The following is a 20472-nucleotide window of genomic DNA, read 5'->3' as shown; positions in this document are numbered from 1 at the left end:
GCCATATTGGAAATATTTTATAATTGTACTTCATTGAAATATTTTTGACAACTCAAATCTTCAAACCTTAAATTAAAAAACCCATTAAGCTATTGCTTTATATAAACATTAATCCCCTTTAGGGCACATCACACTACAATCTTTAGTTTCCATCATCCCTGCGTCTCTTAATTGTTTATAGGTACATTTAGGGCGTCCATTCTATAGCTGCTTACAAAAAAGGGGCAACTCCAACTTTAGCACATTTTTTGCACATATACCAGTCTTATTTTATGAGCTGGCCCTTTAACTGAGATCCAGCTCTTCAACATCTTTCATAATCACTCTGCCGGTTTGTCCTATTTCCTGCAGAACACAAAGAGAAAACTTTAGTCTTCTCTTGTGATAAACTTGAGCTGAAAAAAAAAAAAAAGAAAACAGAGCGCCAAAGAGTAAACTGTTAAAGTTGAATGAAAAATAGGTCAAACAATGGACAAACAGTTATCAAAATAACTGGAATACAAAAATATAATTATATGTAAAGTTCTTAAGTCTATTATACAAGAATATTCCCTTCTTCCCCTCAAGCCTAAATTTTAAAACAACTAATTTCTATGCATCTAGTACACAAAAATGCATTTTATTTATTCTTCCCTCACTTTATGCTTTCTTGAAAAAAACAAAAAGAACAAATAAGCATCATTAATAATCATGGCTAAAGCACAGCTTTATTATTCTGATTTGGACAAGTTGAAGCCAGTGGACCATTAGAAAAAGGTTTTCTCCTCCTTCTACATCCACTTCACCTCCAGTTTAGACTAACAAGCTGAAGGTTCTGCTGATAGCCCATTCTCCTAGAGCTATCTGTTGTCATGCCAAGACATATACTTGAACGCTAAAGCGCTCAGACACGCATTTACCCTTGTACACTTGTCCACAAACACAAGGCGATCTCTCAACCAAGCCAAAGCGCTTCCCACTTCTGAACGCCCACACTGTGCATCATGAAATAAACATTGAGTAGGGGCCGTTCCTCCTCTGTCATTGTTCTTTGGAAATGAATTGAGGCAACTGCAGGCCAATGTTAATGCTTTGTTTTAGCCGACGGCAGGCACATGAAACGAGCTGCATGCGGCACTGAGCTGACAGCAGCTAGGGGTGCTGTGTGAACACACACACACGGACACGCACACCTCCACACACGCACACACACACATGCAGAAAAAAAAAGAGGGCGCATGTACACTCTGCCTGCAGAACAGACAACAGATGAAATTCTAGCTGAAGACGGTTTCCCTGCAGGAGTATTGGCTTTGGTGAATGGAAGCTGATTGCGTTTGCTTTGTCTCCTTTTTCGAGTCATCGATTCCAGGGTAAATATATCTGAATGCAGGGCCCTATCAACCTTTACTGCTAATTATATGCATTGATCTTTTAAACAATGCATTTTTTGGGGGGCGGGGGGCGGCAATCAGCCTATTAGCAAGTCTCCTCTAATGCCTTACAAAACTGTCACCCCTTATGTTCTCCAAGTGGATTGGAATCAACTTTGACTCATCCATAGTTGAGTATTTCTTAAACCACAAAACAAATACAAATGAACATAAACATAAAACATTAGTACAAATCAAAAATTCTGGACCAGGAGAAGTATTTGAAATTATGAAATGTGCTTAAATGCTTCCACTGTGTAACTTTTGCCCAATCCTTTGAGTTCTATCCCTGTGCATATTAAATTATTTCAGAAGTCAGAAAGGTGACATACCTCAGCCAGATGGCTGACAGAAATAATGAGATGTTTTTATTGAAGAGCAAAGAGTCTTGAGGTTAACCTTTAGAGTTATTGCAACTACAAAACTAACAGTCTTTTCCACTAAAACAGTTGAGGCATGAACAAAAAACCCCCAAAAATACTAGATACTAAATATGCTAGATGTTGGAGCTCCACTTCCACAAAAACACCTAAAGGTTCCCCATCAGTCGCTGCTTTAATGAACAAAAGATTGCGTAATTAAGTGTATGATTATGCAAAGACTTCAACAAAAAAGTACTCATTTGTCCTTACCACTTTCTGTAAATCTTGTGCATTTTTTTTAGTTGAGGAAAATTCCAAAAGGGCATTGCAAAAGAACAGCTTAACCAAAAAAAAAGAAAAAATAGAAATGTAGGCTTCATCTTCAGTTGTTGCAATGCATATAAATTGTGACTAATTGTAATATCTATACGATTTTTTTATTAAAACAGGGGATGTTGGTTTTAAAATTGTCCATCAGCTGTAGGTTTTGTTTAGTTATTGCTTTAAGCACCTTACTCTTTTTCTCTTCTTTGTCTTTTTTAGTAAGTTCTCAATAGACTTCATTGGATTCTACGTATTACTAAAGGATTATGTGCTTGCAAAGTACTAGTTTACATGCATTGTTTTTATAAGAGTAGAGCATTAGATATTTGTCCTCATATATTTGTTCTCTCATAGACTGGTCTGTTTAAATTACCGGTTGCTACAAACAGTGCAGAAACTTCGATCTTTTCTTTCTCCTTTCTGGCTTTTTTTTTGTTTTTACCAACCACAGTCGTTCATCATATACGCCTCTTTTTAATTCAGCATGATTAATAATACCCATAGAATAAGCTTGGCATCATAACCGCTTGCAACCACACAAATGACAAACATCCACAGCGCTCAGGCATCCACATGTATCAGAGATCTAAAACCCACAGTCCTAGTGGCACATACACAGAGCTATCGTCAGTGAGCGCAGAGTGGGAGGTTAAGCATCACTCGATAATGTAAAAAGACACCAGCTTGTGTAAGACTCAGCTGAGATTAACCTGACAACTGTCAGCTCCTGCATTAGATCCAGCTTGCAAAAATGAGTGAATATATAAATAAATCTGATGAGTGAGGAGCTAATCTGATGAGTGCATGTGTGCGATACATATTGTATGGGCAGATAATAAGTGTAGCACAACCTAAAAGTACATCTGGCGTAATCCTGTTGAAAATTACACCTCAACGTTCAATTCACAAATACATAAGAAACAAACTCTGAGTTCACAGAGAAGAAAAAATAAAATATACTGGAAAGCAAGAGAAAAAGCAGTGCACAAGGTTGCATCTATTCCCAAACTCCTGAGTCGCATCCCTACCTTTCAAACGTGCATGGAGACAAAAAGTCTGTGCACACACACACCTGCCAAGCATGGATAAAAGAAGGATTAGAGCATGTCAGAAAAGGAAACCGGAGTGAGGGGCATGAATCATTGTTTCCCTGGAAGAACCAGTGCACCCATTGCTACAGCTTCACATAAATACCCTGGCATAAATACACAATCTTATAACTCACAGTATCACCCACATAGATATGAAATATAAGTTGATTGACCTACCACATAAAAAAAAAAAAACACTTAATTTTTCCCCCCACCTCTTGCATTTGTTTTTATCTGCTTGATATTATCAAACAAGCAGAGACGATGCCTCATCTCACTCCCACATACAGATGTTTGTCAAAGCCCTTTTGGCAATACATTGTAAGTCACTTGTTCCCCTTTAGCACTTTTATTCAATGTGCAGGAATAATGAAGGAGTGTATTTTAAGCCCTTCACAATCCGTGAAAACCCTTAAAACCTGACGGCAAAACATTTTAAGCAAGCATGTCTTTTTTTTTCCTCCTCTAAGAGCACTGAACAAATTATGTCTTCCTCTCCAAAAACAGTTTTGATTCCCCGATATGGCTTTAAAATGCATTATAGAGCATAGTGACCTTTTAGAGTTTCACTGCCTGATGTAGGCTGTCCGCGTGTGAAGATAAACCATTTACAAAGCTGGAGATTCTTTTTTTAGGTAAGCTAATCATATAATGAGAATATTGTTCTCTCCTCAGGGGAAAAATGAAAGGAAGGAACTCTTTTTTATATATATAATTTCTCATATTATAACCACAAACTTCAATGTATTCTGTTGAAATTCAATTTTGAAGACCTTCACAAAGTAGTTCTAATCATGAAGCTGAAAAAAAGGATACATGCTTTAAAAAAACTTTTTTTTGCAAATAAAAATATAATTAAGCTTCAAGTATTTGAGACTTTCACTTTGATATAATTAAGGGCAACCAGTTGTCTTTAGTATTTGTTATTTAATCTTAGCATAACTGCAGATGGTCTGTTGCCATTTGTGATTTCATGATAAAGTAGATTTGATTACATTGTGTTATACCAGATTTGATATGGACTGTATGCAACTGGCTCTGCATCAAAGCTTAAGCTTAAACAATAGTCTTCACCAAAAAAAGTAATCATTTAACTCCACCCTTAAATTATAGTCAGCAGATGTACAATGCTGTGGTCAAAGTAAGGTGGCATTATGAAGCAAAAAGCAACAAAGAAGCACATCGTGAAAAATGCTCAGAGCAGACCAGAAAGAAAAAGAAAAGAAAGTAACTCCTTAGAAAATAAAATACCAAAACATGTCAAGACTTTCAGGGAACAGAGCGCTGCTGTTCTGCAGTGCTCCTGTTGGATTACTTTATATCTGAGTTAGCTTTAACTGAATGTCATTTTTGTTCTGCTTTTAATAAATATTTTTTATTCTGCATTTGCCATCCATTTTATTTTACAAATAAAACTCCATTTGTGGAGTTCTTCATTTGTCATTTTATTGAAATTTCTAATAGAGACCAAGCAACAAATATTTGTGGTTGTTTGCAAAGCAGTATTCAGTGGAGCAATTTTTTGAAACTAAGCTGCTAAGTGGCTGATTATTTCATGTAAAGTTGCGTGGTAGGTTTACAGCAAGTAAAATACAAATGAAAGTCATCCAAACAGCCCAGAAACAGCATCAGTGACTCCTTCTTGTGAACTGCTTCTGTAGGACGCTCTTCACTGTTTGGTGGTGTTTTGTGCTCAAGCTGTGTGTTAAAGGAAAAAAAACGTTTTTTCCCCAAGCTGAATGAAGTTAATTGCCCTTGAGCTTTGAGGGAGAACATCTGCAAACAGAGCTCGCTGACAGCTTTGAAAGACAGCTGCATGCAGAGAGCCTCTAAAACTAATTTCTCTCTCACTCCTTCCCTCTGTCATCTTCATTCCTCCCCTACCACCCACCCCTTTATTTGTCCGCTTCCCGCAGAGGTTAAAGGAACTGCAGCACAGAGAGTTTGTTCGCAACGTGGCCTCAAAATCGTGGAAGGACCAGCGCAAACAGGAGAAGGCTCTCAGGCGTCTTCACCAACTCGCACAGCTGCAGCAAGAAAGCCAGCGGTGAGCGGGAGGAATGTGTGTGTACGTGTGTTTATGTGTGTCCAACTGCAGCAGTCTGTGTGTAATGAGACCAGTGGCAGGAGTCCAGAGGGGTTAGAGTGCGTCACATCCAGTCAACGATTCTTAGACTTGATGGATGCAAGCGCAGATTTGAGAGCACTCAGCTGGCCTAGATAGGCCACAGGTGAAGTAAATATAACATAAAGACACATTCTTGCTGACACGTGGAGAGTGGATGATTTGTAGGTGAAGGAGATGTAATTTATTTATTTTTTTTTAGAGGTGAGCGAGGAGTGGAGCAACTGAAAATTAATGATATGGGCGAACAAAGTGTATAAATGAAAGTTGCCTGCAGGTTTGAAAGTGTACGTTGCTTAATTATCATCTTTATTGTGCTTATTTTCTTTAATATTAAATTGGGTTTTTTTTCAGAAACAGAAGAAATACGTGGATGATATTGCTATGAAAGAAAAACTTTTTTTTTCACTTTTGTTTTGGTTATTCATGTCAGATTAATCCCTTGAGATTGCATAAGTATCTGCATCCACACTATTGTATAGTGTGGGTTCAGAGCATATTTACATTTTTTATTTGCATCTTTCATTTTTCAGAGCTTCAAATTGTATTTCATTATTCTAACAGAATAATTGCCTAAGTCTTATTTTTTTTAATTGGGACTTAGGCAAGTATCCCATTAGGCTGAGGATTTGTTAAAACATGAAATACCTGTAAATAAGCACACTTTTGTTTTAGATTTCTCAAAAACTATCTCCCATAACTGCCAAACCTGTAGATTCCCAAAATCGTTTAAAACAACCTGTCGTACAACTCAAAATAGGCCAAAAAGCAACACATCTTGTACAAATTTAAAAGAAAAATAAAATGACTATCATCCATCAGTTTGGAGAAAGTTTAAAAAGGCATTTCTATGGCTCTGGGACTGCACCACACCACAGTAAAAGCAACTGTCTGTAAATGGAGAAAATGTTGAACCTGGATTAACTTTACCAGGAGTAGAGGGCATCAATTACTCATCCAAAAGATCATAAAATAGCCCAGAACATCTAGATTATTGCAGATATTATACGATGGGATGTTTCATAGGTTGACTCAATTCACCACAAATACAAAACAATAATTAAAAACAACTAAATATTACTTCAGTAATTCACAAAGCCGAATTGTCAAACTTTTTTAAGTTTATACATTAATGGTTTGAGAATGTGAGAAAACTACAGACACTGCTATTTTTCCTTTTGGAACAAACTGCAGTGTTCCTCATGGATTTGCATGCTGGGTATTCTCTCTTTTTAAATGCACTTTTTTCTTTTTAACACAATTGTATATCACAATTGAAAAGGTGATCTGTGTAATGTTGTGTTTTGTTACCTTCTAATTGTTTCATATATAATATATGCATTCATATGCTTGCTCATAATTGAGTAAAGCAGTCCAAACATTAGCATGATTATTTCTCATGCCCCTCATAAATATAAATAACTTAGCAAGGGTGGCATTAGTTAAGCCTGTCCTGAAGTTACAAGGGTGTGCTCTGGTTTGCTTTTGGCCTTTCACTTTGGACATTAATTACCTTCATTTAGAACCACAAAGAAATAAACTGGACTGCAGCATTCTTCCAGAGATTTTATCATTTCAAACTTCTGACTTAAAACTCTGTAATTTAATTCCATTTTGATTTAATGAGTTTGTGCCTATAAAGCCTTAAGGGTATTATCCATCTTCCTAAGCTAATGATAAGAATAAATACCTTAATTTTTTTTTTTAGAAAGAATAATTCTTAGAATTATTTCTAAGATTGCAATGAAAGTTTTTCTGAGACCTCAGCTCCCAGGCGTTTGTATCCCACTGCTTTTCTGCTGCAAATTTTCACTTAAATGTTATACGAAAAACATTAATGTCAAAGATGGGTGGGAGTGGGCTTTGTATTTAAATGGGGGGATGTTTTGCAAAATTGACTTGTTTGAGCTTTACATCCTGTTATGTTATTCCCACATAAAAACAAATAGCTGGAGTGTTGCTTTCATCATTTAATGCTTGCTTGAGAAATTATTGAATCTCCTATGGCAGCCATTCAGGGGTGCTTGCTCTCACTGAGCGCTCCTTTTCCACACAGTTCTTACTCTAAGCGACTCTCCAAGTCGAGCTGCAGCACCACTACCCAGCAAACCCGCCACTCACCTCCTTCAGACTAGTGGCAGCAGCAATTAGCAAACACTTGTGCATCTGCTGAGTTTATCATAAGAACTACTTCAAAGTGCAACGCTCCTAATAACGTCGCAAACGGCATAATGGACAAATGTGTTGAAGCCAGACTGTCAGAAAGAGCAGAAGCTTCTTAAAAAGACAGAGGCCCAATTTCAAGGCTATAAATTGCAAAGTCAAATTTCTTTTGAGCTGCTTGATTTATACAGCCTTTTTACAACAAGTGAACGCAACATAGCAGTGACGTGCGGTGAGGTTCATAGCTGGTGAGGCACTGATGTCATCAGAATCAGATTTGCAAATAGATGCATAGATTGACAGCAGTTTACAGGTTATGTTTCACTTCTGCATCCTTACACATACAAACTGTAGCTCACAAAACACACATTTCCTTAAAAAACAAAACAAAAAATCACTATCTCTATTATAATCTATCGCTGCACTTGACTTGCTTCCCGAATCGTTTAGCCTAGCTCGCTGTCACTTACTCGGCAGTTGAGGAGTGAACAAGACGAAAGTCTGGGATCTTGAGCGCCCCCTGCCATGAGGCAAGAGAACTGCCTGCCTCACCTCGAACCTGTTCTCTGCCGTTTATAATCGCTCATTACACGAAACACGTTACACAAACACAGTTGGTGACAAAAAGCACTGTACATTATATACATAAGCTAAATTATTGGAAATAAGTTCACATATTAAATTTGTTTAAACCATTTTATTGACGCCGTACAGCAACATGCTCTCTCCGCTTAGCAGCCAGCGCAGAGCCAGGGGTTGCGCAATCCAAGGTGAGGCAGAGCTCGCTGCTGCCTCACCGGCATCGCTTCCAAGCATTTGAATGGGAAAATAAGAAAATTCAGCGATTTTGAACAAATAAAAATAGAAATTGGTGAAGCTACATGAAAAATAAACATTTTTTAGTACAAACCACCGGATGAATATAACAATTTAAATTACTTTATGATTATATATTTTCTTTCTTTCCATGATGGCTGGTGAGGCACTGCCTCACTTCCCTCCCCTGACCGCACGTCACTGCAACATAGTTACTTGATTGTGCTATAAAATGGTACTATGTGCCTGGAAAATGCAAAATATCTCTAACTTAATGCATATTGGGAATCAGGAATAAGAACGGTGTACATCAAGTAATATTTAATTTAATTCAAGAGGTTCAGAGATTAGATTTTAAGCAACTGTTAACTCACATATGTTGATAAAAATCAAGCTGTAAATAAAATCTTTTTCTGCTTTTTATCTTGTTGCAGAGTTCCAAGAAGGACTTATGGGCTAAGGCGTGCAGTTAAAGCTTTTAGTCAGATGCAAGAAAAAGATGTGAACCAAAGACGTTGCAGCTCAGAGGACAATTCTAAAGCCTGTGAGCAACTCCAGCAAATCACTACTACAGACTCCAGGATTTTCAGCCATCAGTCTGATGATTCTTGCCAATCTCTTTCACAAATATCTTTAGCCACAGCTCTGCAAGAGTCTCCACTGATCCATTCACCATCTCACACAGACTCTCCAGCACTGCATCCACAGTCTTGCCACAGCTTTTGCCCCCAACTGCCTACACTAGGGCGGGTGGGAGGCAGGCTCGGAGTGTCCTTCTGTTTCTCTCGGAGAGGGCCAAGACTAGAGCCTTCTGCCTCTGTCTTTTCTGACCTGGAGGAGGAGGAGAGAGAGAAGAGAAAACAGATGAAGGAAAGAGTAAAGGCTATAATGGAAGATATCGGCAGAGAACGAGAGGAAGCAGATGAAAGTGAAAAGGATAAGTCCAGCTCTGACAGTGTCTTGCTAAGAGACATTCAGCCAATCCCCGGAGAGCTTGCAAGAAAAGAGGAACAGATGGAACGTTTTCCTATTTCTGCTGCAGTCAGTGATAATGACAGCCAGGACTTATTAGACTCACAGTCGCAGACCTCGATGACCGTATGTGGCACTGCACTGGCAGTGTCTCACATGGACACTAAACAGAAAGACGGAGATGCAGAAAAACACCAAGAGACAGTGAAAAAGAAGGCGGGAGGTGATTTTCTATACGTGCAAGGCAAAGACGGCTCAACCCGACTGCGATGGCCTGTCAGTTTGCTTAAATTTACCAAGTCTCAACCACAAATCTCCTATAGTTGCAAGCCGCTCTGCACAAATCTTCAACCTGCAGAAAGGCTCAGTGAAGATCTGCGAGAGTCGCGACAAAAACTGTTGTGTGTTCTTTCAGGTGAATTAAATCCATTTGTGCCATCTGTTCATACAGCAGATGCACATTCCTGTTTGCAAGGACAAGAAAGACATGAGATTAGAACACACAGACAAGTAAAAAATGAGCAACATATCAATGTAGAGACAGAAGCACATCTGCTCCTTGAAAACAAAAACCTTCCATCACCTGAAACAGAATCCGACCAAGGAAAGTGCATGCTAAGTGAGGAAAATTGCGAGGGGGCAGCCCCCCATCTATTTGACCCTACTCACAGTGACAGCTCTGACACAAACTCACAGAATCCTCCACAAGGCAGATTAGAGGGTGCAGGAGGGATCAGGAAGAGAGCCATCACAACCCTGAGCTGTAAATTAGAGTCTGTCACCCACCCTGGCACACAAGGGATGTGCATCAGCCCGTCCAGGTGTGAATGTGGGAGTGAGACAATACACAAGTCTGCCAGAGCGCCAGAGTCACATGTGGGTGTCCCAAAAGTGTCACCCAGAAAGAGGAAGACCAACACAAAGAAACACAAACTGGTAAAGAAAAAGAAGAAGAAGGGTAACAAAGAAAGGTCCTCAAAAAAACAGCGATTAGCAAAGTGCAAAGTAAGGAGTGTTGTCTCTGCAGTTTGTAGAGCAGTAGACACTGAAGAGACGTGGGTAAAGAAAAGGACGCAAAGAAAGAAAAGGGTGAGGGGGGTGGCTGGTGCAGGCAGCGACTGTCTCCTGGGGAGATGTGTGGCAGAGCCAGTATCTGTCTCTGTCAGAAAGAGGAGGTCTCATAGGAGCTGCTGTGGTAAATTCAAGTCAGAGCTGGACACTGAGCAGACAGAACCATACAGCGTCTTCACCAGGCTCAGAGACACAGTAGGGGAGAGAAAGCGAGCAGGAGATACAGGCGCTTTTCCCTGGCGGTCCCACTTCTCCTTTCGTTCCTTCTCGCCGGGATGCAACTCAACACGGTTTTGGGAAAGGGGTCACCATGGCAACCCCAGGAGTTTCATTGACTTCTGTTACCCTGACAACAGCTGTGGTAGCGGCCCGATGAAAAAGAGAAAACTCTTCCACAGGGACAGAGAATTCATTCATGGCGAGAGCAGGAAATCAGGGAGGCGCTCAGGCTGCAGAGACAGAGGCCTGATTTTAGACCCCCAACAAAGGGAGTGGACAAGAGGTGTTTCTGCTGGAGGCAGTCAGGAGGGCAGGTTAAGGACTGGATGGAGCCCAAAAGATAAATCAGCCGAGTGGGATCATGAGAGAAGGCTTAACCCAAGTTCTTGCTACTGGAACAAGAGACATGAGAAGCCAGAAGATGTAGACTGGGACAGGAGCAGCATCGACAGGTGGACTTTTGGTAGCAGTGATAGCTGGGAAGACAGGGAAACAAGTAGGTCCATTTCATGCACCAAGTCAATTTGTGACAACAGGGACAGCCCATGTAGCACATGGAGGTGTGGAGGTTCAAGGCGGTCAAGTTCAAGGCACCTCTCAAGCCCTGAGTGGTGGGCAAGTCAACATCCTTCCAGCTGCCATATTGCAATAGGTGCACAGGGCAGTAGATGCCATAGCCCACGTTCCTGCAGCCCCTGTAGCAGTACCAGCTTGTCAGAGCTAAGCTGTGAGTGGAGCAAAAGCAGTACCTGCTCAGGAATCACTGTAGATGGGTTGTCTGTCAGCTCATGCAAAGCATCGTCAATGTTTGCAGACATCTCCCTGGAGACAAGGAAGCACAGCAACCCCAAATTCACTCCCTCCATGTTGTCAGTTTCCCAGTCATTCCCCCAGATAACACAGCTAAAAGGGCCAAATCTCAATTGTGACAGAAATCCCTTACTCCTAAAGGAGACAAGTTCGCAGCTAGACCACTTACCCTCTCCTTCCGATGCAACTAGCATCTCAGACACAGCTTCTTCAGAGTTACATTCTAGTAAGACTCTGCCACAGGCAGGGTCCAAGACATTGAATTTACCTCTCATTGGAAAACTTCCTGCAATCCAAAGAAAGGCAAAGGAAAAAAAGGATCTGCTGGAGAAGAGTCTGGAAAAGAAGAGAGAGGAAGAAGCCAAGATCCACGAGGTCCTTGGAACAGAGGGTGTCAGTTCAATATGTCCTCTTAACACTGCTGAGTCAAATGCCAGCAACATCCAAAATCTCTGTCTGCAGCAGATTAAGACAGATGACAAACAGATGGGTGTAGAGACCACTACACCAATCAGCTTTTCAGCAGAGGAGATGGACAAATATCGTGTCCTCCAGGAGCAAGCAAGAGAGCACATGCAGAAAGTCCTGGAAAAGATACAAGAAAGTCCAGATATTCACACGCAGACAAGCTACACACATGGCACACGGACAGATAGTTGTTTTATTTCACAAGAATATAAACCTGTGCCCCTGCACAGCCTGATGGAGCCTCAGTTGATTCATCCAGATTTGTTGCAAAGACAAGTTCAGCACTCATTCCATGTCAGTCTCCCACTCACACAGGAGAGCTTTACACACCCTGTGACTCTGGGAGTTCCTAACCCCAATCCGCTTCCACCTTCCCCTGCTCTCTCCAATCTTCACCATATCATTTTACAACACACAGCTCTCTCTGTGGACCCCCATGTAGCCTCCACTTCCAGCACATCCACTTCTTTTCACCAACATTCTTCCCCACTCTCTCCTTCCCTTCCTCATCCTCTTCACTTTACTCCTTTTCCCATCACTTCCCTGCTTCCCTCGATCTTGTTTTCCCATCATCCCATTCCCCTCCTCTCACATGCCCCAGCTTTCCACGCACCCCCTCTCACTCCACTGTCCCCAGTATCCCTGCAACCCTTGAACTCGCGGCCTTTCATAGACCAATCATGGCCAATGCATTTTCAACAGAAGGCAATATGATTTTCACAGAGTTGCTGCCATGGTTATTAATCTCTCCTGGCAGCAAGAGGACAAGGGGGAATGCTTAAAGAAAAGTCTGAAATCCTTATTTCAAATTAGGCATTTGTTATTGGTTTCCTCATATCAGCGCCAACTCTTACTCACATACGCCTTCACAGGCACACTTCTGTGTGTGCATATACGCCAACAAGTATTGACTGATTAAATGAAAATTTGTTTCTCCGGGTAGCTTCTGCTCTGCTGCTGCTGACAGTAAGAAAAAAAAAACAGACTTTGATTCTGTGTTTTGACCATCATTTCTCATTCAGGCCCAGAATAAAAGGAAAAGGTACACCTGCTATTCAAAGACAAGCTGGGCTTGTGTCATCCTCTCTTTTTCCTCCAGAGCTACAGGCAGACCAGCTGCCTTTTGAAGTACCCTTCAATCCAGGGACGGGATAACAAGAGAAAGTGATAATACTCCCCGCTTATCTCCATTTCATACAGGTTATCTGGGTTAGGCTGTGACTTTCAACAAACAGATAACATACCAAGGACCAGAGGGGGATGTGGCACGGCCATTTTAACCTTATGTGAGCTCTCTGTGAGATAGGAGTAATCCTGTCCAAAAACAAATTTACATCATGAAGGACACAGATTTATATATTTGAAATCATTAAAATAAAATATGTTTATACACTAATTAATCCCCACTTAATGCATTTGTTAATAGATGTCCTTTTACAACTTAAAATCTGAGACACGGCATTTTCTTTTTGTCACACTGCATTTAACAGTTCATGAAGCTGATGTTATATTAAAGTGTGAGTGACAATAAAGGGACTTCCATGCTTTTCCAAAATCTGTCTGACTCTTGCTGATCATGTCATGTTTTGCAACAACATCTATGTAATGTTTGCCCTCTGACACAGAAGTCCCAACAGTCTTATAACACACAGTAGCTAATGCTGTTCTCCATGTACTTCAGAAATTGGAAGTCTAATTGGCAGTATATCCAACTTCAGTATGTTTTGGTTGCAAATCCAAAGAACCACAGGATTTGCTTGTTCTTTTGCTTAGTGATTAGAGTAACACTCGTGACACAATATACTAATCTACATGGCTGCATTTAATGTACTTGAACACAGCAGTAAACACAGATCAACTACAAATAAGAATCTGATCTGTATCCAATTAGATTCCTAATAAAGACATGTTTAAATAATTTGGAATAAAAGTCATCGAAGCTCAACTCCACTTTGTTCCCTTACTACTGTCTTAGACTTCATGTAAACTGTAACTATGTGGTCACAATTTGCACACCAATTAAAAATAAATCACAATCTATTTTCTCATGAACACTTTAGAAGACTGAATTAAAGCCATGCCCACTATTGTGTTGATATACGCATACTGCTTCCAACGAAGAAAGAAAGCCTTGAAGCATCTGACTCTGCAATTATATTCACAGTTGTTTAAAATTTTGACACAACCGTGTGTTCCAACAGGATCACCCAATACACATCAAAACTTGGTTTGAACTGGATGAAACAGGTAAACATGAAGCTTCTGGAGTGGTTTCAACTTTAGAAACAAATGATGAAGCAATCCACATTTTAGAAGATGTTGTCAGAAGAAAAATATCTTACCTTTCTTAACATAGCCTGCCTTGCAACGGAGCAGCAAATCAAAGCTGTCCTGGAGAAACTCCCAGTGGGACAACATGTCTCTAGCTGTCAATAAAAATGGACAAGAGAGACTGCAGTAACTGGGACGTCAGTGGTGGTGAGTGAACTAAATGGGACACAATCACAATAATGATGCAGAGCATGCAACACTGATGAAATGCAGTGTGTTGCTTCATTGCATTTTAAAGCTGCTGAGATTTCAAGCATATATGAATACCATTTAAAGAAGTATCAGACTGGGGCTAAATGACTATTTATGATTTACCCAGATCTGTATTGGGAACAAAGTCTTTTGATGGGAGATTCTACATGCTAATAAGTTCTGTCGTGAAACATGCTTAAAAAGAAACACATTTACAATATGTGAGGTTGTTAGCACCTTTTATGTGTGAGTCGACCAACTTTTGGTTTTGTGGTTTTCATTTGAAGCAGTATCTTATTTTTTGGATTAAATAAAAAAATAAAGGCAGTATTGCAGTAGCAAATCTTCCACTGAAAATTGTAGAATGATCCAACTTTTAAATTGAGTGAACTAAATCAATGAGGAAAAAAGTCCATACAAATTATAATAGTTTTTAAACAATCACTGTAGATACAATTATTGGCACCCTTGCTGTTACTAATTTGTGCAACCACCTTCTGTCAGCAGAGAAGCACTTCTCTACTGAACATTTCACATCGATGGAGCATATAGGAAACAGGATCTTTGGAGAATCTCTCTTGATCGTTCAGAATCCTGCGTCCTCTCTCATGATTTCTTCAGCTCTACTCAACTTTCTTTATTTCTGGGAACTGAAATTACCATGAGAAAAGATTAAATTTGTGTCTTTTTGAAGCATTTCTGCACAGATTTGGCAAGTCCTATTATAAATCCATATGACTACTAGCTTTTAGTTTTCAAATAAAATCCACCTGAGTGTTAGAATCCATTTCAACAAAGTTTCAAGGTCCCTTGGAAGAAAAACATGCCCAAAACACAGCAGACCCTCAGTGGTACTTTACAAGCATTTTATATCCCAAGCATAAAAGAAGTCATGGATTACAAATTAGAAATTTGAAGCATATAGCTTAGCTATGTTACCCACCAACCTTGGATGGGCTCAGGTTAATGTATAAATTTCGTTCTTTCAATGTGTGACTCTGCGACATAGAAAAGATGAAACACACACGTTGAGATTCCTTTTGCATCTAACAAGAAGGTTTATTCATCTTCTGCCCAATCAAAATAATCTATATACAATACTTTATGTATCACGTACTTCAGGCATCACTGAGTAACTCCAACAGACAACTTTGATTCAGTACATCACAAGTGGCTATAATATCCCTTTAGACCAAACGAGATTTCTTTTAACATGCTCCATTTAACGTTATGAATTTTATAAAATGACAAAATCTATTCACAGGTGGCTTTTAATTCTCTAAACCATATTAGCTTTTTTTAGTTAGTGCTGTAAATCCAATACTTGTCCTTTTATGTCAGAATTATTTTGTAATTTCTATTATCAAAATAAACATATCTGAATTTATTTAACCATCTTAAATAGCTTTTACAACTTTTATTTTGCACAAATAAAACATACTATAACATTTAAGTATTTTAACTTTTAATTGTATTCATTGTTTTAAAACAATAAAAGTGTATTATTTCTTACACAACAACTACTCTTTAACCACAAAACTGAATAAGGTGTAATTCTTCTCTATTGCTGTGTCTCTTTACAAAGTTTCACATATAGGCAGCCATTACTTACTCACTGGATGTCATAACAATATTGTTTCTCTGGGCTTTTTTGCAATAACCTATAAAGAAGTGTCAATTTTACAAATGAAGACACTAAGATAATGTCCTTAGTGTGGAAACCGTCTTAAGAAGTACGAAACACAATAAATTCAAGGTGAATTCAACAGCCCCTCTGCTAGCTCACACACGTACAAAGGCCGCTGGCATCAGAATTAATTAGCTTTCAGAAGCATGTCACATTTTTGTACACAATACTAATCACAAACTGAACATCGAGACTCACTATGTGTCACTCGATTTGAAAACCTCTTCAACTCTTAAAGGATACCAATATAGATGAAATACATTTTTACTGGCCTGCGATTGAGAAAAGATGGAACACACATGTTGAGTTTCCTTTAGCATCTAGGAAAGTTTGTTCTTCTTCTGTGCCCAACCTTCTCTATGCCACCAATTCGACGGGCGCCACCTCGCGGTTTATGTGGAATCGCACTGAATAACTGAAATAACGCAAAAGAAATTAAGGATAGAAAAAGAAAATAATATCTGGCCTCATATTTTCATATTTAGTGTTTTCATTTACTTAACTTGTTTTTACAGATACATATAATTTAAAGATATTAACAGGGCAGTAACAATCGTGGCACCAGTGATTTTGATTTTATACTGTAAAACTGTTAGGCCACTTTAATATGGAAGTGTTGAATTGTTGGAATAATCAAGAAAAAAGAAAAGAGTATATTCAGAAAATAGGTCAAAGCACTGTATTCAGTTGTAAAAAATTTGTATATTTTGGTGCCAATGAATCATAAAGTTTCAATTTAAAAAGTTGTGAAACCCATTTTCTAAATTTAAAACCAAAGGACAACTCTGCTCTCTACAAGCTAACGCATTTTGTATATGGAATGTATCTTATTGCCAAAAATTAAAGTGATTTTGTTTAAAGACAGATTTTTCCAGACTCATTTCAAGCTGCTTTAAAACAGCAGAAAATATATTAAAGGGTAGAAAAAACCCAACCTTTTGCATCATTAATAAAATAGATGAGTTTATTTCTTGTATCTCTTGCCAAGGGTTATGGATGATGGTAACTGTTGCTATGCATTCAAGCCTGGTAATAAAGCTGCTTGCCAAATAGTTGATAGCTGCAGCGGCCGGCTCCCAGGGAACAGAACACAGACAAGAACAGAGCGGCATCCAGATGGCGTACGGACTCAGACTACCCAGAGTGCTTTGAGAAATTGAATTGATTTTCCCTCCATGATATCACTGAGCACAGCCTTGCACACAGTTTTAGGGGTGGGTATAGCAGAGAGGGCAATATTAATGCAGAGAAAAAGACAAAGCACAAAATATGTACTCCCTGCCTGGAGGTGGTGGCAAAAAGCATTGCAGAGATTCTGTAATTAGAGCCTAAGTCTGTTTTCTCTTCCTTGTGACCCTTTAAGTTTGAGACAGAGAGCCACTATCTCTCTCAATGGGACAAGAGATCAAACAGACTGCCTGAAATATAGAGCAATAATTAGCATGTTTCAACATAAACTTATATATATATATATATATATATATTCAAGTCTCTCTACAAGAGTTTCATTTAGAGATCTACCAGATTTGTGCTGCAACTTCTCTGTGCTCTCAAACTGATAATAAGGAAGATGATACAAAATCAACTGAGTGCTTCTTTTTCCCCTCTTCTCTACACTTCATAGGAATTCAAATTACTGCAGCATTCTAAGAGCAAATGCTGAAAAAAAAAATTACACATTAGCCTAAAATGGGTTCTTTAGAAGAAAATAATAAGGTAGCGCCGAGAACTTTTATTATAGAAGAAAAAATCCAGCTCTCCCACACTCTCGCAATGCGGTCATGTGGAAATTAGTAATCACAATATCAGTGTACTTCCTGTCAGTGACTGATTAAACCATTACCTAAGCCCCAAGATTTGCCCCCTGGTGAGTTCATGTTTTGCTGCTGCGTGTGCACGCTCCCAGAGAGCAGGCTGATTTATGATGGAGAGGAAGCAGTTTGCTCAATCAATCAGCTTCTGAGAACTAATGAGGAATAAAAACTAAATCTGGCACTCAGTCAGACACATCAGCAGCTCCAAAGAGCTCCCTGCTTGGGCAAAAATTCTTTTTATTGGCACCACATCTGACTGTTAGTCTGCAGTGTGGAACGCCACGGATTGTAATCAGGAAAAAAATGCCCCTCATTGTGACTGAGGCTATCAGCTTATCCAAACTTGCAATGTTAAACGTGGCACCGCAAACATATTTTGAATCCTTTATACAGTATTTGAATTGTATTTTATTTAGATTTTATGAAATGGACCAAAACGGTGTAGCAGCTGTATTTGAGGAACATTTTATTCTTCTTTTCTTTATCATTTTTCTATAGCACAAATCAGACCCAAAAGGTTTTCTCTCATTTGTAACCTGAGCGGATTTATATATGAGTATAGATCATACAAATTGCTGGGAGAATTTTTTTGTAACAGAAATTTGTCCTCTTCCAAATTTTCCCTCGAAACTGTGTTCGACCTAAAATGATTCCATTTTAAGAGCCATGAAAGTGATTGCATTTTTGATAACCAACGAAACTAGTTGACTTTCAGACATGAAAGTCATCTAAGGTAGCTGATAGTTGTTTAAATGTCACTACCATGTTTCACCATCATGATGGCACGTTTACAGAGAAGTCCAGTGTTTGCATTTAGGGCAAAGTATTCACATTTAAGCAGAACCCATATATAGAGCATGTTTGCTGAGTCCCCTATAAATTCAAAGGCAAATTGTTTATGGTTTTTGCATGACAAAAGTTTAATAAAAGCTCATTATCTTGGTAGGTTACTGTATTTGAGGTTGTGTAACATCTCTGACTTACTTCCGCTCTTTATTTTCTACGGTTTGAATCTGATCTTCTTCTTTGATTCAGCCATGGGAGCAGGACTCCCACTATGTGGGAACCATCATTCCTTCAAAGCCACTCGTTTAAAACTGTTTAAACGCTGTTTTTACTGTACAGACTTGCAAAGCATAGACATTATCACTTTTCAAAAAAGGCAATTTTTCCTCCCACAATGACATTCATTAAATATTTTGTTTAGTTCTGATCCACAGAAAACACACTATTTACACTGTTCAATTTAAATGTATCCCCTTTTGACTTAATATTTGCAGCTGCACCATTAAGTGAGAATAAAAGTTCAAAAGAACCCTAATGACAGAGTGAAAGCTGAAATTCTGGTCTCCTTTACCTAAACAGTCGGTGACCTCTTAGTCAGGTCGTTATTTTAAGTTGCTTTCTGCATCTCCCATGATTTCTTTTTCATGCATCACCTTGTTAACTCTTCCTGAGCTTTTGAACTTCCCCTAAAAGTACAGTTCAAAGAGTAATCTGCCACCGCTGATGTGTCAAGAGACACTGCTCTGCCTGCAGGTGCGAAATGTGGAGAGATAATTGGATTCTGACTGTTTAGAGCTTTTACTTCAAAACAATGCATCACTATGTATAATTCAGAACCAGAAAAGGCTCAGAATTATGCCCTTATCCACCAGAACACCACTTCATCTTTTATCTAATCGCTATTTACTCTGCTCTGCCGCTGAGCCAAAACATGTTTCTGCAAGACTTTTCTCTAATGCAGAAGTGTCTCAAAAACTATGGCAACATAGTTTTTGAGACACTTGTCTTTGCACACAAATTGAGTTTAATAACATTCCATTATTAAACATTTAATATAATGTTGGCTCAACAACCTTTAAAAGCTTTTCTCCAAAATGTTTGTTGGAATATTTTGTCATTTTGTGACCTGCTGCTCAACTCAGGTGAGGTCAAAACTCTACGCAGGCCACAAAAATTACTTCATAGCAATCTTGTCCAACTATGTCTATGTTAAATTTTTGTTCCCTTTTTCATGACTGACTGAGCACATGGAAGCAAGGTTTGGGGGTAAAATTGTTTATTTATAGTCTGGGTGTTGCTGTTTCTTTCTGACTGCCGTAATACCGACACACCATATCCTCATTTCGTTGCAATGATAATGAAGATATTCATTATTCTCAAAGTTATGAATGCTGTGGTACTTGGGTGGTCAGGTTTTGGTTGTCTTTTGTGTTTTAAACTTTGTCTTATTCATTTATATTCAATAGCTCTTGGCCTATTACAATAATTTTTCTGTGTTCAGAATTGTTAGAAACCTGTTGCCATATAGGTTAGACACTTTTCGTTAGGATTCTTTGTTTAATCTTGTGTTCTTGTTTGTTCTCATGTATTCTCATAGATTTGTGTTAGTCTGTATTCCTTGATATGTAGTTTCTTTTAAGTTTTAGATCAACTCCCTGTGTTGCTTCCCTCTCTCCCGGTTTCCCTGCTTCTCTGCCACAGCTGCTACACATCTTTTATGATTAATTAATCTAGTTTCTTTGTTATTTTCCGCCCGTTCCTCAATAGCTCAGCACCTAGTTTTTTGTCTTTCTTTGCTGGATTCTTCCTTCACTCTGGCTGTGTTCAAG

At 38.9% G+C, this 20472-nt stretch overlaps 1 protein-coding gene and 1 long non-coding RNA gene across 7 annotated transcripts in view; one reads left to right on the top strand and one right to left on the bottom strand.

Moving 5' to 3' along the window:
• Positions 1–13385, top strand: part of LOC122831488 (G patch domain-containing protein 8) — a 50476-nt gene extending 37091 nt beyond the window's left edge. For all 3 annotated transcript variants that reach the window (XM_044117705.1, XM_044117706.1, XM_044117707.1), the window contains 2 exons: positions 5106–5236; positions 8728–13385. In XM_044117705.1, coding sequence (XP_043973640.1) covers positions 5106–5236; positions 8728–12547 — 3951 coding nt within the window. In that variant the 3' untranslated portion in view covers positions 12548–13385. The remainder of the gene's footprint in view (positions 1–5105; positions 5237–8727) is intronic.
• On the bottom strand, positions 8994–16423 carry LOC122831489. Of its 4 annotated transcripts, XR_006370702.1 has the most exons (4): positions 15304–15326; positions 14851–15006; positions 14176–14320; positions 8994–9124 (listed from the first exon to the last, which is right to left on the bottom strand). It is a non-coding gene; the product is annotated as an uncharacterized LOC122831489 (long non-coding RNA). The 4 variants fall into 4 exon arrangements; XR_006370703.1 differs by lacking the exons at positions 14851–15006; positions 15304–15326 and adding an exon at positions 16343–16423; XR_006370700.1 differs by having other exon boundaries at positions 14851–15666.
• Positions 16424–20472: the final 4049 nt, after the last annotated feature.

This window comes from Gambusia affinis, linkage group LG05 (assembly GCF_019740435.1).
Source record: "Gambusia affinis linkage group LG05, SWU_Gaff_1.0, whole genome shotgun sequence".
Classification (NCBI taxonomy): Eukaryota; Metazoa; Chordata; class Actinopteri; order Cyprinodontiformes; family Poeciliidae; genus Gambusia; species Gambusia affinis.
Note: the sequence above shows the minus strand (reverse complement) of the source record. Positions and strands in the feature narration are given on the sequence as shown.